This window comes from Chiloscyllium plagiosum, chromosome 12, assembly GCF_004010195.1.
Source record: "Chiloscyllium plagiosum isolate BGI_BamShark_2017 chromosome 12, ASM401019v2, whole genome shotgun sequence".
Classification (NCBI taxonomy): Eukaryota; Metazoa; Chordata; class Chondrichthyes; order Orectolobiformes; family Hemiscylliidae; genus Chiloscyllium; species Chiloscyllium plagiosum.
Window position 1 is genome coordinate 7,989,079 of NC_057721.1, and position 17,733 is coordinate 8,006,811.

General features: G+C 38.8%; 1 protein-coding gene across 7 annotated transcripts in view; it reads left to right on the forward strand.

The window, feature by feature from the left end:
- fndc3a (fibronectin type III domain containing 3A) overlaps nt 1-17,733 on the forward strand; it is a 190,835-nt gene that overhangs the window by 164,511 nt on the left and 8,591 nt on the right. For 6 of the 7 annotated variants that reach the window (XM_043700400.1, XM_043700401.1, XM_043700402.1 and 3 more), the window contains 3 exons: nt 8,397-8,609; nt 9,536-9,702; nt 11,076-11,203. In XM_043700400.1, coding sequence (XP_043556335.1) covers nt 8,397-8,609; nt 9,536-9,702; nt 11,076-11,203 — 508 coding nt within the window. Of the gene's footprint in view, nt 1-8,396; nt 8,610-8,737; nt 8,835-9,535; nt 9,703-11,075; nt 11,204-17,733 lie in introns of those variants that run through there. The other variant, XM_043700406.1, reaches the window with a different exon arrangement.

Sequence of the window (17,733 nt, forward strand, 5' to 3'; positions counted from 1 at the left end):
TTGAACACTCTTCCACTGGGTTTTGGCCAATACAAATGCCTTGGTTAGCTTCTGCCTGAAACTCAAACCATAGACTGAAAGTGTAGTCTCTGGACTTTGGTTTATCAATTTCTCTGAATCAGTTTGAGTGGTCCTCTTATTCCAGGCCTAAATATCAGCTCAAAAGGACTGAATCCTATGGACTCATTATGAACCTCCATAATGGTGAACGGTAACAATTCCTTTATCGCAGTCATTAGGAGGTGCCTGACAATTGCTTTAATTATGGTCTTCAAAATTTGATGCCAACTTTCCAAAATACTTTAAGATTGTGGGTGATAAGTAGAAGATATAAATTGTTCAATTAGCAAACTAATTATTGTACTTTGAATATTTATGACATAAAATTTGAACCTTGATCTGGTTCTTTGCGAAGTCCAAACTTTGTTAAAATGATCTAACATTCTATGTTTTTGTAATATTTCTGTTCTAAAAACACAACCTGAGGAAATCTTTTGGAAACATCCATAATTAATAAAAGGTACTGATTCCCATTTTTGGCTTTAGCTAGAGGCAAGCACAGCTGATTAAAACCCTGCTAAACAATTCTTTGAAAACTACTTTCAGGCTTAAAGGAGCAGGTTTAATTGATGGTTAGCGTTTCTGCACTACCTCGTGCATGACAACATTTGACCACATCTTGATGTAATCTTTTCCTAGTATCTAAGTGACTGGAATTGAATTGGCATTTTGTGAGTTACTCATAAAATTTTGTAATAGTCATAGAATTACCAGCTGTTGCCCATATGTGATATTTGAGGGACTCTAATACTCATCATTAATACTTTGTCTTTCAAATGATAACATGTAGATAATGGTTCTGACTCAATTTCTGCAGAGACTTCTTTATATATCTCTCTTATTTCTGATTTGTTGCCTTTCTGTTACAGAAGGTGGGTTGAACATGTCAGCCTCATTCTTTTTAGCATCATCCTTTTTATTTAAATTTATGAAATCTGTACAGTCAGTTCTGCCACAACGCGTATTGACTTTAACGTGATTGAAGAATTTGGACCATTATTTGTAGAATGCAAACTTTCCTCACCTGTGTTTGTTATTATCCCATTAGTTTACATGGTGCAGCTATTGCGTAATTTTTTTATAACGCGAGGTCGCAAGAGAATGGGACCATCACATTATACCAAAACCGACTGTATACAAATCACCTCCCTTTTTCATGCACTCCCTCTCTTCTAGCCTAATTCTATGGACCTGAGATCTCCTGCTGAAGCGCTTGTGTCCGAAATGTAAATTATCCTGTTCCTCGGATGCTGCCTGACCTGCTGTATCTTTCCAACACCACACTCTTAACCCTGAGATCTCATCATTACAGTCAGGGAACAATCCAGGGTTTTCTTCCTGTCGCATTTTGGTTTCTTTTGCCCCTCTTGGTTCTTCCACCACCTTCAGGGAAGCCTATATATTTGAACCACCCAGATCACTTCCTGAGATAATTCCCTTCCATAATGATTTGTTACACCCCTAGAACACATTCTGAATTTACTAAGTTACTTTTTAAATCAAGCTCTGCATAATGGGACTGGTTTATAATCTCCATATATACCTCCAATTAATATTTTCTCTTTTATTGAGTCCTCTAGAAAACATTGATGTCATTAACCTGCATAAGTGAATAATTTGCCCCAGGATCTGTCAATGTCTTTATCAGTTAGTGTAAGGGAATACCTCCTTATCAGAGAAACTATTCAAAACTTTGAATGGTCTGATTCTCCTTGTCAATGTACAAAGAATGATTTTCATGACTCTACAGGGACATTTCTTTTTAGTATATTCTAAGAAAACAAGGTGCCTTTGTACTACAATGACAGTATTAATATCCTTTCATGATACCCTTTTTCTAAAGACTCCTTAAATATTCCCATTCCTGCAATCAGTTTTCATTTACCTTCTTACAATTTGCTTAAGTATGTTCAGTATTATTGTAATCCAAGCATGTTATTTTCTTTAGTTAACTGTTTGGTTCTATCCTTTTCCCGTTATTACTTTGGCATCCTCCTGATGGATCCCTAAAACTAGTACCTCTCCTATCTGTATATTTCCTATATATTTCCTATTTGTCCAAGTTCCCTGTGGATTCCCATCTGAGCATCTTCCTACATGTAACTGTTTGTGTGAGATGTCATAGGTATCTGTCAGTAACTTCAGTAATTGAAATTTCTGATCCCACAGCATTTCTTTTTCCAATACAAATTCTGCAAATGTCTAAATAGGTTTCTTCCATGTTCTAAATTTTAATTCACAAAGTTCAGAAACAAGGCTGTAAGCATTGTATATTGCTTTATTAACAGTTTTATACTCTTCAGATTTTTCTCCTTGCAAAATTGCACATTGACCTAGCTGTATCTCAAAACACACTAATGCTTTTGGTCAGTTCATCTGCCCAGCTACCTCTTCAAATGAAGTGAAATGTCATTCTAGAATTAAAAGAGCTGGTTTAAACATGTCTGGTAGTTGAGAAATTCCAAGCATTAATCAAATCAGCTGTTTTAATACTAGTTTTCAAAGAACCATTTAGCAGGGTTTTAATAAATTGTTTTGGATATGTATGGCATGCCTGATAAAATTTGACCACATATTTTTCTAATCCTGGCTATTAGCATTTCATGAGCAACTCATAAAATTGTACTGCAATATTCGAATGAAATTATCACCTGATGGACCACGATATAACATCTGGTATTTGACGTATTCTCCATTTCTTCATTAGTATTTTGTCATTCAAATATTAACGCTCAGGTTTAGTATTGACTACATTTGGCATATATCTTTCATTTCCAAGGCATTTTGTGTTGCAGTTCTATTTAAGAAGATGGGCTCAACATGTTAATGCCATTCTCTTAATCCTCACCCTTTATAGCTAAGTTTTCAAAATTTTATGTATTAACCATTTATGAATTTCCAAGACATCTCGTCAGATCATAGATGCTGCTTCTTGTCTAAATCTATTAGCCAAGGTCTAATCACAACAGTTGGGAAATGTTCTCCTCTATCAACTCAGTTGTTGTTCCACCACCCTCTGTGAGACTATTTTCGAACCAACCAGGTCATTTGGCAAGATAAGATCAATTCCTTCTATTGGAATTTGTTTAACTACTCCACCATTATAACAGTTTATTCACTGGTGAGATGTGGACATCACTGGCTGAATCAGCATTTATTGCCCACCCCAAGTAGCCCTTGACAGGGTAGAGGTCAGCTGCCTTCTTGAATCACTACCGTCCATATGCTGTAGGTAGACCCACAAAGGAAAGGGATAGAATTCTAAAACTTATCAATTTGTAAAGTTACTCTTTAATCCAAATCTGTGAACTGGGACTAATTTGTAACGCCCATGTATATTTACAATTAATATTTTTGCCTTTATTAAGTCCTGTGGACAATAGTATCATCAGCCAACATCAATGACTGACTTGCTCTAGTATCTTTCTATATATTTATTGGTTTACATCTTTTATATTGGTTTCCTTCCTATCAGAATGATGTTCTGAAATTTTAAAGGGTTCAGAAAATATTTACAAGGATGTTGCCAGTGTTGGAGGATTTGAGCTATAGGGAGAGGTTGAATAGGCTGGGGCTGTTTGCCATGCAGTGTTGGAGGCTGAGGGGTGACCTCATAGAAGTTTATAAAATCATGAAGAGTTTGGACAGGACAAATAGAAAAAGTCTTTTCCCTGGGGTGGGGGCGTCCAGGACTAGAGGACATAGATTTAGAATGAAAGGAGAAAGATATAAAAGGCACCTAAGGGGCATGTTTTCACACAGAGGGTGGTGCGTGTATGGAATGAGCTGTCAGAGGAAGTGGTGGAGGCTAGTACAATTGCAACATTTAAAAAGCAACTGGATGGGTATGTGAATAGGAAGGGTTTGAAGGGCTTTGGGCCGGGTGCTGGCATGTGGGACTAGATTAGGTTGGACTGAAGCACCTGTTTCCATGCTGTACATCTCTATGACCTCTATTTGAAACATCATGAAATACCTTTCTTTTTGATCTAAAATATTCAGAACCTCCAGTGGTCTGATTCTTTTTGTCAATATTCAAGGAATTTTCATGATTATCCTGAGTTTTTTTTTGTACATTCAAAGAAATACATTCTCTTTGTAATGCAGCTACAGTTTTAATACCTTCTTTTAAAAATAAAATCACTGGTGGGATGTAGGCATTGCTAGCTGGATCAGCATTTATTGTCTTTTTCTATTTGCCTTTGAGAAAGTGGTGGCGGGCTATCCTCTTGAATTGTTGCAGTCCCTATGATGTAGCTAGGCCCTCGATGCCATTAAAGCTGAAGTTCCAGGGTTTTAACCGAACAATATGAAAAGAACAGCGATAAATTTCCAAATCAGGATGGTGAGTGATTTGGAGGGGAATTTAGAGATGGCACTGTTCCCATGTAGTTAGCCCATGTCCTTCTATATGATAAATGGTTGTGGTTTGGAAAGTGTTATCTCAGGAGCCTTGGTGAGTTTCTGCTGTGCATTTTGTAGATGGTATGTGCTGCTCACTGCACACCAGCAGTGAGGGGAATAGATGTCTGTGGAAGTGATGCTAATCAAGTACCCACATCCATTTCCTTTCCCGATGCCCTATTTTCTGAAGATTGTTTGGCTATTCCTACTGATGCAATCAATCTCCCATTTAATTTGCAGCAATTGTCTCCGGTATATCCAATCTTCTTTTATTGTAAGCATGTTAATTTCTTTATATCACTATTTAGTTCTAGGTTTTCTCCTTTATTACTTTGGCACCCTTCTGTTTGAACTCTAAAGCCAGTACCTCTTTTGTGTGCAGATTTCCAATTTGTTCAATTGCCTTGAAGATTCCCATATGGCTATCTCTCTACCTTTAAATATGAGAGATCAGAGGTATCTGCCAAAACTGCAGCTTCTCTGATCCTTGATATTTGGCCCTCATCTAAATAGGTTTTTGGGTTTATAGTAATGTTATTTCTGAATTTTTCTATGATCTTAATTTATCTTACATTCTCAATTTTCTCTAACTTCTGTATCCCTAAACCACTTAACCCACAGCATTTATTTTTCCTTCAGAAATTCTACAAATATCTGATTAAGTTTATTTTTGTAGTTCTAAATTTTAATTTACAAGCTTCAGGAACAAATTAATTAGTGTTGAGCATTTTTTTAAAGTTTCAAGAACTGCAGATTGTTCTTCTGACAATCTTACGTATACAGTTACAGCTGTACCTGCCAAAACATTTTAGAATAGAATGGACTCCCTATACTGTGGAAACAGGCCATTTGGTCTAACAAGTGCACACTGACCCTCCAAAGAGTATCCCACCCAGACCTTTTCAAATACCTTATAACCCTACTTTTCCCCTGACTAATGCACCTAAGCTACACATCCCTGAACACCATGGGCAATTTAGCATGGCCAATTCACCTCACCTGCATACCTTTGTGACTGTGGGAGGAAATGGGAGCACCCGAAGGAAACCCACATATACACGGGGAGAATGTGCAAACTCTGCACAGTCACCCAAGGCTGGAATCAAACCTGGGACCCTGGTGTTATGAGGCAGCAGTGTTAACCCTGAGCCACTGTGCCACCCTTAGGTATGAGCATCTTCTGACCACTTCATCTGTCCAGCCAGCTACCAAATGAGTTGAAATGTCTTTTGGACTCTAACCTCATAAAATTCGGTGCTAAGTGTAGATTCTTTGTTAAATTCTAATTGGAATCAGAATAATTCTTCGAGCTTTTTAACTTGCTCATGTTCTCTAATTTCCCCGTTTCTTTACAGTTCACATTTTTTTTAATGTCTTTCCTTTTAAATTAATCTATTTTTACTTCCATCACTCTGAACTTGTCTGTTTTTAGAATCCTTAGGCCCATCCAGTCAACACCCTGAAGGGGATCCCACCCAGACCCCTCCTTTACCATATCCCTGTAAATTTGCATTTACTATGGCTAATTCACCTTGGCTGCATCCCTGGACACTATGGGCAATTTACCATGGCCAATCCACCTAACCTGCTCATCTTTGAACTGTGGGAGAAAACTGGAGCACCTGGAGGAAAGCCACGCAGACAAGGGAGAATGTCTGTGTAGAATTTGCAGTTTCCCAAGGGTGGAATTGAACCCAGATTCCTGCACTGAGGCTGCAGTGCTTACCACTGAGCCACTGTTTCTTTATTCTATCTCTTCAATTTAAGTCCTCTTAACTCTATGTCCTGTTCCATTGCTCTGTCCTGCTATTTTTCTTCTAACTCAAGTCTTTTCACTAACCATATCCCAGCTAATTCTAGCGATGACCTCTCATATTCAAGTTTCTCTTCTAATTCTAAATCATTTAAGCTTTTAGTTCTGGCTTCAATTTATTCATTAATTCTCTCAATTTGGCCATTGTCAAATCTTTAAAATAGTCCACTGTGATATTTTTTACTCCCAAAGCTATATTCAAAATCCATAATATAGCTCAACATAGCTGTTTTATGTCGACCACCTCCACATACCCATTTCTTCAAAAGATGTACACATCTGTCTTAAATTCAATGAACTCCAGTCCCACAAGAGGCACCACTTGTTATGATCCCAGCTGATGCTACTGCACTAGTAAAAATCCAGAATAAAATCTATCGTGATAGATGACATTTTGTTTCTTCCTTTAAAAAAAGACACTGCAGTCTTTTGCTGAAACACAAGCAATGCAGGCTGCATATTTTGTTTTAACATTAAGCATAAGTTTGTTCTTCAAAAGTTTAAAAGATTTCTAAAATTGTAGCAAAACAAATTCCCTCCCATCCCGACAGAATCATTTTATAGTTAGTCAAAGACCAGAGACAGATCGTTCCCTCTTCATTCTGTAGATATTCTCAGTTCCAATTTTGAGCTGTGAGGCTTTTTCCCTGGAATATTCACACAACTGAGATCTTACAATTGTTCAGCTTTTAATAACCAATTCAGATTACTAACAAAACATTCCCACTCTGGAAGTTTCACAAAATAAACTCTTTCACTGAATTAACTCATTCCCTGAACTGTTCTGAACGATCTTCTTTTTGTTGGAGAAACTATAATGGCATCTGAGTCCAGTCATATTGTCTTCAACCTAGCCAAGAAAAAAGCCTTCTAGTGCAAACAAACTGACATTTAAACTGCAGGAGCCACATACTGGTTTAAAATTGTGCTTCCAAAAAGACATAACAGAGTTGATCTTTAAACCTGTTACACAAATACATGCATATACCACTCGTTTGAAATCGTTTGTATCCATATATGTATAAACCACACATCTTTTGTTGAATGCTGTATTTCTGCAACTGTGCAAACTGAAATTGCCTAGACTTTACCAAAAGCAACCAGTGGTTTCACCGCTATAAGCAGTAATTCACTTACCTCGCTGTGAGCATTAGAGCAACAACAATACAGCACAGGAATAGGCCCTTTGGCCAACTATAACGTCTTTCTAAACTAATGCCATCTGCCTGTACATGATATGTATACCTCTATTCCTGCCTATTTTTGTGTTTGAATAAAGGCATCTTAAATATTGGTACTTCTACCACCTCCCCTGGCAGTATGATCCAGGCACCTACTACCCTTCATGTAAAAAAACACTTGTTTCGCACATCTCCTTTAAACTTTCTTCTCTTATCTTAAACCTGTGCCCCATAGTGTTTGACATTTCCAGCATTGGAAAAAGACTGACCGTCCACTCTATCCATGCATCTCATAATTTTATATATTTCTATCAGGCCACGCCTCACTGTCTGACCCTGTCATTTAAATAATGAAAATTTGTCCAACCTCTCCTTATAGCTAATACATTCCAATACAGGCAACATCCTAGTAAAACTCATTTGCACCATCTCCAAAGTCTCCACACCTTCCTTACAGTGTGGCAACCAGAACTGAATACAATACGTCAAATGTGGCCTAATTAAACTTTTAAAAAGCTGCAACGTGAATTGCTAACTTTTATACTCAATGCCCAGCGGATGAAAGTAAACGCATTATGTGCCTTCTTTACCAACTTCGCTTGTGGCTAAATAGGATGCAGAGGTCTCTGTCAAAGCCCCAGCAATGTCCTCCATGGCCTCCCTCAGTACCCTTGGATAGATCCCATCAGACCCTGATGCTTTTCCAGGTACTCATTACGACCATCTCCTTGATATTGACATGCCCAAGAATATCAAAATATTCCACCTTAATCTTACCATCATGTGTATGTGTACATTACCATGTGTACGTATTGTAAAATGTTGTAGCTGATATTTCATCTAACACTGAAACCTGAACTAATTTAAAGTTACGCAGTAATGAATGCAAGGGACTGTTTCAGTACTTTATCATCAGAACCATTTTTTTTCACTTTCAGAGTACGAGTACAGGCTGTAAACAGCATTGGACCTGGTCCTTTCAGCCATACCATTAAAGCAAAAACAAAACCACTGCCTCCAGAGCCACCTCGACTTGAATGTGTAGCCTTTAGTTATCAAACCCTGAAGCTCAAATGGGGAGAGGGGACTGCAAAAGTTTTGGCATCAGATGCCATTCAGTATGTCTTACAAATGGAGGACAAAAATGGGAGGTAACGTCAACAGAATTTATTTCTAATGGGTACTACTAAAATGGCCAAATGAAGTGTATAAAAGTTGCACAAAGTGATTCTGATTCATCTTTTTCTCCCTTTCTCTTGTCCTGTGGATAAATGTCTAGCTTCCAAAGGTATTTCTTTCTGATGGAACTACAACAATTAAGAATGCACTGTGTGAAAGTGGCACCGTTTTTCTGTGTCCCATTAATTCATGCCATGGTATGGTCTCAATACGTAAATTAATACTTTAAAAGCTGCTTTGATATTGGATGAATTCCACATTGTATACATTTGGAGTAATTGAACAGTTCCATGAATATTGTATATTGTCAGTGGTGCAGCGATCCCTTAAATTGATTTTAGTGCTTATAGAGGTCTGATTTCTGTACATGAGCATGCTATAAATAAAAGTGTAGATTTGTGCAAATAATTTCTATAAAGTATTTTATTAAGTAGCTGGTAATTGCCTTGCATATAATTCATATTATTTATTGGAATTCCATGTTAAAGCTTCTTCTCACAAATTGACTATGAGTTATGGAGAACTATGGTGGCCACACCCAAAAACCTTTCTGGGTAGTAAAATGGGATTGGGAAAGCAAGAATTTGCTTAACATAAATAAGCAATAAAAGTTGTGATAAAATCAACCAGGAAGAAGAAAATTGGTGCAGATATGATGGTCAGTGACACATGAGACAAATTTTGGAAGAAAAATGTTGAAACCAATTGCAAGCCATAACGAGTTCCATTTAAAAATAATAAACAACCAAGCATCAAGGATATATTACAACAATAAGCTGGAATCTTAAAAGAAACCTTTAATAAATGAGGAAAAACTGAGTATTTAATACTTGATAGAGGACAAGTCTGGATGTTTCAGAATTTTGCAGATGCCATTAAAACCTGGGTTATCTTTCAGGTATTCAACTATATGTAAAGGACCATGTCACACACACAAAGTTCAAAGACTCAATGAGTCAACATGCTACAGATTTAAAATTCAGGCATGTAATGAAGCAGGTGAAGGATCCTTTTCTGACGTTTACACTTTCACAACTGCCAAATCTCCCCCATCTCCTGTTAAAGGTAAGTGCTTATTGTGTTTTCTTTGTTTATTTGATTATCTTGGATGGTTAGAACTATAGATTAAATTTTAATGTCAGTATTATGTTATGAAGGTGTAAGGGGTACTGTACTTTTAAAAGAGTTAAAAGCTAGCAGAACTATCTGACAGCACTAAGTGTTCTGAACAAAATACAATGTAACCTTTTGGTCCAGCAGCTAGGGTAGCTGGTTGTCTGGAGACAAAAACAAATTTGAAAATAGGCCAATTAATTTAAATTCTACCCCCAAAAAAAGTACCAACCTCCAATCAATTCGATGTTTTTGAGGGTATAAGACCGGGAAAAATTGAACAGTTGGTGCAGAACTGCCAAAAGACCAACAGATGTAAGCTGCTAAGAGAAAGCGCCTACACAGAGAAAAAACATCGATACCGACCTGGAGAGCAAATCTACAGAGGCAGATACAACAGCTGGCTGGTTTTGAAATTTGAATTTTTTTGATAAATCTTACTCGGTTTTATCGGACTAGTATTATAGAAGGGAAAGTAAAAGATAAGTTAGCGGAAGGAGTTGTAAATAGTTGTTATTAAATATTCTCTGTTATACTTTAAGAAATTAAGTTGTTACTTTTTACTTTAAATAGTTCATGGCCTCTCGAATTTTCACAAATTACCGCACAAGGTACATCTTTTCTGTATTGCTGGTTTAAAATAAACAGAGTGAGTTTACCCTGTGTCATAACAGCACCAATTATGTGTCCATTTTCAGCTTTTGAATTTGCCAAGGGTAATTCTGCAGTGACCTCAAAGAATTTTGCCAGTGTCCCATTTTGAAGGTCTGAAAAGGCAGTTTTGCAAAGTGGTGTTTTTTTTTTAATTATCTCTCTCTTTAAATTATGACATTCATTTCACCTTCCCCATCCTAAATGCAGCTTCATTCACCTCTTGTTTCCAAATAGCACTCCTTCACATTAGACTAATTCCATCCAATTTGATGACTTCTCCATATCCACTATAAAGTAAACAATTAATAGAAAATATATCTGTTAACGGGTTTGTTTTATAATCTTAAGTAAAATTGCCATTCCTTACAGAAGAGAGGGTCCATCACCCCTAATGTGTTGGTGTGTGCCTTCTGCTAACAGCTCTCAGCGGCAATACTGAAAAGCTGAAATCGTCATTCAGTTCGAGGTGGTGCCTTGCCTCAGAAGAAAGAGAGAGATTTTATATTCATGCAAAACACATGGCCACAATTATAAGCAACAGCTTGCAGCTAATGTGTATCCTCTTGATACAAGATGTTCATTCCTTATTAAAAAAAGACTATATACTAATTTCATATCTGCTTTTATTATTTGCTTTACTAAATTAACCTGTCTAATTCCTTTCTGACCAGCTCCGAGATTAAAGCAACTGAAGGAAAATGTATGTGATCTCACGTGGGAACCTTTGCCAGCAATGAAGGGGGATCCAATTGTTTACAATGTTCAGGTCATGATTGGTAAAGACTCTGAATTCAAACAGGTAAAGTCTCACTTGGATTTACTTGGACAATGCAAATGTAAGTGCTGGTTCATGGGATGTGAGTGTCACAAAATAAACCAACAATTTTTAATTGCTTATCCATCTTGAACCATTGTAGTCCTTGACATGTAAGGTCACCCACCATCGTGTCTTGTAATAGAGGATAGGCATTGGGAGATAGAAGGTGAGTTACTCCGCAAAGCGTTCCTCTTCTCTCAGAATTCTGATTTGCTGTTGTAGTATATCATGTATATGACTGGCCCAGTTCAATTTCTGATCAATGGTGTCACCCAGGGTACTGCGGGTAAGGAATTCAAAAATGGTAATGCCACTGAGAGTCTTTTTTTTGGAGCTGGTCTTTGTGATGCTTACCAAACAAGCCAAGAGCCATAATTCTATTAGATTTAAAATAGTGATGGAAAAGGATAGACCAGATCTAAAAGTTGAAGTTCTAAATTGGAGAAAGACCAATTTTGACGGTATTAGGCAAGAACATTCAAAAGCTGATTGGGGACAGATGTTCGCAGGTAAAGGGACGGCTGGAAAATGGGAAGCCTTCAGAAATGAGATAACGAGAATCCAGAGAAAGTATATTCCTGTTACGGTGAAAGAAAAGGCTGGTAGGTATAGGGAATGACTAAAGAAATTGAGGGTTTGGTTAAGAAAAAGAAGGAAGCATATGTCAGGCATAGACAGGATGGATCAAGTGAATCCTTAGAAGAATATAAAGGCAGTAGGAGTATACTTAAAAGGGAAATAGGGAAGGGCAAAAAGGGGACATGAGAGAGCTTTTACAAATACATTAAGAACAAAAGGGTAACTAGGGAGAGAATAGGGCCCCTCAAAGATCAGCAAGGCGACCTTTGTGTGGAGCCGCAGAAAATGGGGGAGATACTAAACGAGTATTTTGCCATCAGTATTTACTGTGGAAAAGGATATGAAAGACTTGGAAGGTAGGGAAATAGATGGTGATATCTTGAAAAATGTCCATATTGCAGAGGAGGAAGTGCTGGTTTTCTTGAAACGCATAAAGGTGGATAATTCCCCAGGACCTGATCAGGTGTACTCGAGAACTCTATGGGAAGCTAGGGAGGTGATTGCTGGGTCTCTTGCTGAGATAATTATATCATCAATTGTCATAGATGAGGTGCCGGTAGACTAGAGGTTGGCTATCATGGTGCCACTGTTTAAGAAGGGTGGTAAGGACACGCCAGGGAACTAAAGGCCAGTGAGCCTGACGTAGGTGGTGGGCAAGTTGTTGGAGGAAATCCTGAGGGACAGGATATACATGTATTTGGAAAGGCAAAGACTGATTGGGAAAGTGCATGGGAAATCATGTCTCATAAACCTGCTAAATATAGTGATGATGCTGCCTCTTTACCAAGGTTATTTTCTCCTTGAGGGGTCATAAAAGCAGAGGGGCTGGTATTCTGGACTTGTCTACTTTAAACAATGGTAGGGGAGTGGCCAATTCTCCCAGTTCAGGTTTTTTTCTAATTTGGTTTCTTTTAGCAGGAGTCAGAGGTTGCTGGTCGCAGAGAAGCTACCACAGAAAAAAGGTTCCATGGTCAACAGATGTTTCTTATCTGATGTTTCTCTCTGAAATGTCTCCTTATATATTAAGCACTGGTGTTTGAATTTACCTTTTGCCAAAGGGTGTGTTTATGGGATGATGCATGGATTGGAACAGCACCTTTGTTAAGTTACGATATTGAGACAGTTGAGCTTTCAAAGAAGTTAAGTTATTCTAAATTCTGGGTTTTTTTGTTCATGTTTCAACCATAGTATGTAAATAAATTCTGTTTTGCTTAAAGCAGAGTGGTTTGACCAGCTGCGTCACTCCTGGAATATCCACTTCACATCTGCCTTTAAAACAAGAAAAGGTTAGGTTCTGCTGTACCTTATTAAAGTGTTTTCATGAAAAGAATACTTTTCATAATTACTAAGGAGCACCATGAATCTAATTTCAAATGGCTTTTATTAATGCCATATGCAACCTTTTTTTTCTGTCCATGCCAGCAAGATGTTATCAAGCAGGGCATATATTTCTACAAATAATATGGAATTAGCTTAATAACCAATGTTTTACACAATTAAAGATTTCCTTTCTGGAAGTAATGTTGTTAGAATGAATTGTAATGGTAATTACCTGTAATCTTATCATTGATTAGTCGTGAATTGTTGAAATTTATGCTTCGACAATTGCATTCATCATAATTTTAATATGTGAAACTGTTTTCGATATTTATTTTCAGTCTGGAAATTTTTTTCCTAAACAATAGAATAGTACCTTTGGTCATAAGAAAATAGAAAAAAGTTAGAGTATTTTAGTGCTGTTGTCCATGCTTTGGACACTTCGACCAGTTTATGTATTAAAAACCCAAGTGCCATTATTAGTGAGGTAGGCAAAGGGATACTGACTTCAGTTTGCAGTTTAAGTTGATTTTAATAACAAAATATTCCTTGTTAACAACTCGTGACCATTTCCCAAATTGCCATAATATTTACACTCTATCTAGCTCTATCTGCTCAGAAAGGATATAACCCTTTACAATCCACGTGTTTGAGCTGAGTCATTGGAATCTCTTTCCCCTCTGATGTAGGGCTGGCACACATCTACCATGGGGGTCTTGCAGGTCAGGGCGGATCTTCTGGGTCATCTTTGCCACATGGTCTTCCATTACAAATCTTGCCGCAAGTCTTTACTGAGAGGGTGACTTTCAGTGTGTGTTTTTATCACCCACTCGTCCAGACCTTCCTGAATGTTTTGTGCCTTTGGTCATTGGGGTCATAAGCATGGTTTAAAACATCCAAAGGGTCATGCCAATACTCTTCACCTACCATGCCAGGAAGATGTAAAGTGCATGTCTTTAGGCATTGGCTGGAAAACAAGGTGCAAGGAAGTCTGGTCAATAGTTCTCCAATATACGACCCTTACGTTGGTTACCCCGAATCTTTATGATCTCTGTGACCTTGGCTTCCACTGCTCTCTGTAGCCAATAGCTGCTAGCTGCTGTTTTATTTAGTTAATTTTCTGTCAGGCCCATTTTCTCAGGCTGAGAATCAATTTAGACGAAAGTGTGGACTGCAGATGCTGGAGATCAGAGTCAAGATTAGAGTGGTGCTGGAAAAACACAGCAGGTCTGGTGGCATCTGAGGAGCAGAAAAAACGATGTTTCAGGCAAAAGCCTTTCATCAGGTTCCTGATGAAGGGCTTTTGCCTGAAACATCGATTTTCCTGCTCTTCAGATGCTGCCTGACCTGCTGTGCTTTTCCAGCACCACTCTAATCTTGACAGAGTCAATTTGGAGTATCCAATTTTGGGCCTATAGTCGCTTTACAACCATCCCTCATTGTTGATCATTTGAAGCATCTAGTTAAACTGGAATCACAGGCTAAGACCATGCTCTCATGCAGGCACGTTCAAGTTTCAGATGGACAGCCTAACACCCTTAGTATCTAGTTTCTCCATTGCACGTAGACAACAATACTGTATAAACGCATTATCTTTCTTATGCATGTTAATACGTTTAACAGTCCTTAATACAAATAATTTAATACATAAATTGAGAACTAGCATTGATATACACTGGCTTGCCTGTTTGACAATTAGCAGTACTTGATAGAGTGAAATTCATACGGGCAACAATTTACATACTCCTTTTGCAACACAGTTGGGTTTGTTAATTTCTTGACTCCTGCTGTAGGAGCATAAAGTCCATAGTTAGTTTCTAGATGAGGTCCTTCTTCCAGTGAACTAATTTAACCATGAGGTCGATCAAAGTAAATAGGATGAACACATAGCCAGATGTGATAGGAGATGTACTGACGATTGTATCTGCATGTTTGAGCCAGTTATAATATGCATGTTTGAGCAACCAGTTTTAATCAGCCTGAGGACTTCAAGAAGACCTTTGACAAAATGCCGCACAGGAGGCTACTGACTAAGATAAGGACAGAAGCTTGGCTGTCTGACAGAAAGCAGTGAGTGGATATAAAAGGGTCCTTCTGCAAATGGCAGCCGGTGACAAGGCTGAGAGGTGGGACCACAACTTCTCACTTTATACATTAATGCTCTAGAGGGCAGCACGGTGGCTCACAGCGCCAAGGATCTGGGTTCGATTCCTGTCTCGTGGAGTTTGCACATTCCACGTCAGGTGAATTGGCCATGCTAAATTGCCTATAGTGTTTGGTGATGTGTACATTAGGTGCATTAGTCAGAGGTAAATGTAGAATAAAAAGATCGGGAAATGGGTCTTCAGACGGTCAGTGTGGATTTGTTGGGCCGAATGGCCTGTTTCCACACTGTAGAGATTCTGTGTTTCTGTGAATGAACAGAGGGCATTCTGGCTAAGTTTACAGACATACAAAAATAGATAGAAGGACAGGTAGCATTGAGGAGGAGAGGGGGAGGCCATAGAAAGATTTGGACAGGTCAGGAGAGTGGGAAAAGAAGTGGCAGCTGGTGTACAATGTTTGAACGTGTGAGGACAAACACTTCGGTAGGAAAAATAGAGGCATGGACTATTTTCTAAATGGAGAGAAAATTCAGAATTCTGAAGTGCAAAGAGACTTGGGAGTTCGAGACCAGAATTCTCTCAAGATAAACATGCAGGTTGAATCGGTAGTAAGGAAAGCAAATGCAATAATGGCATTTATTCTGAGAGGACTTGAATATAAAAGCAGGGATGTACTTTTGGGGCTCTAGAAGGCTCTGGTCAGAACCATATTTGGAGTTTTGTGTGCAGTTTTGGGCCCCATGTCTCTGGAAAGCTGTACTGGCCCTGGAGCATGTTCAGAGGAGGTTCATGCGAATGGTCCCTGGAATAAAAAGCGTAACATATGAGGAACATTTGAGGATTCTAGGTTTATATTTGATGGAGTTTAGAAGGATGAGGGGATCTAATTGAAACATACAGAATACTGAATGGCCTGGACGGTGTAGATGTTGCGAAGATGTTTCCATTGATGGGAGAAACTAGGACCCAAGGGCACAGCCTTAGAGTAAAGGGAAGACCTTTTAGAATGAAGATAAGGAGAAACCTTTTCAGCCAGAGAGTGGTGAACCTATGGAATTCATTGCCACAGAAGGCTGTGGAGCCCAGGTCATTGAATATATTTAAGATAGAGATAGATAGGTTCTTGAGGATCAAGGGTTACCTGGAGAAAGTGGAAAATGGGTTTGAGAAACTTATCAGCCATGATTGAATCTGCTCTGCCATTCAGTGGGATGAATGGCCTAATTTCTGCTCCTGAGTCTATGGTCTTATGATGTATTGGAGAAGTGTCAGTCAGACTTCCTGGCACCTTGACTTCTAGCCAGTGCCTAAGTGCACTTTACACTTCCCTCATATGGCAAAAGTGAAGGGTGTTGGCATGACCCCACTAGATGCTTTAAACTCCACTCATGACCCCATTGGCCAAGGATGGCAAGACCAAAGAACAATGAAAATTTACAGCCCAGGAACAGGCCCTTCGGCCCTCCAAGCCTGAGCCGATCCAAATCTACTGTCTAAATCTGTCACCCAATTCCTAAGGATCTGTATCCCTCTGCTCCCCACCTACTCGTGCATCTATCCAATCACATCTTAAATGAATCTACTGTGCCTGCCTCTACTACCTCTGCTGGCAATGCATTCCAGGCACCTACCACCCTCTGTGAAAAGTACTTACCGCGTGTACCCCCCTTAAACTTTTCACCTCTCACCCTGAAGGCGTGACCCCTCGTTATTGAATCCTTCACCCTGGGAAAAAGCTTATCTCTATCTACCCTGTGTAATACCCTTCATGCTTTTGTAAACCTCAATCAGGTCCCCCCCCTCAATCTCCTTTTTTCTAATAAAAACAATCCTAATCTACTCAACCTCTCTTCATAGTTAGCACCTTCCATACAGGCAGCATCCTCATAAACCTTCTCTTGCACCCTCTCCAAAGTGTCCACATCCTTTTGGTAATATGGCAACCAGAATTGTACATAGTATTCTAAATGCGGCCGAACCAATGTAGTGTACAATTTTAACATGACCTGCCAGCTCTTATACTCAATACCCCGTCCGATGAACGCAAGCATACCATATGCCTCCTTGACCACTCTGTCTACCTTTGCAGCAACCTTCAGGGTACATTGGACCTGAACTTCCAGATCTCTCTGCTCATCAACTTTTCCCAAGGCTCTTCCATTTACTATATAATTCACTCTAGAATTAAACTTTCCAAAATGCATCACCTCACTTTTGTCTGGATTGAACTCCATCTGCTACTTCTCCGCCCAACTCTCCAGTCTATCTATATTCTCCTGTATTCTTTGACAGTCCCCTATGCTTTCTGCTACTCCACCAATCTTCCTGTCATCTGCAAACTTGCTGATCATACCAACAGTGCCCTCTTCTAGATCATTTATGTATATCACAAACAACAGTGGTCCCAGCACTGATCCCTGTTGAACACCACTGGTTACCTTTCTCCATTTCGAGAAACTCACTTCAACTACTACTCTCTGTCTCCTGTTGCTCAACCAGTTCTTTATCCAC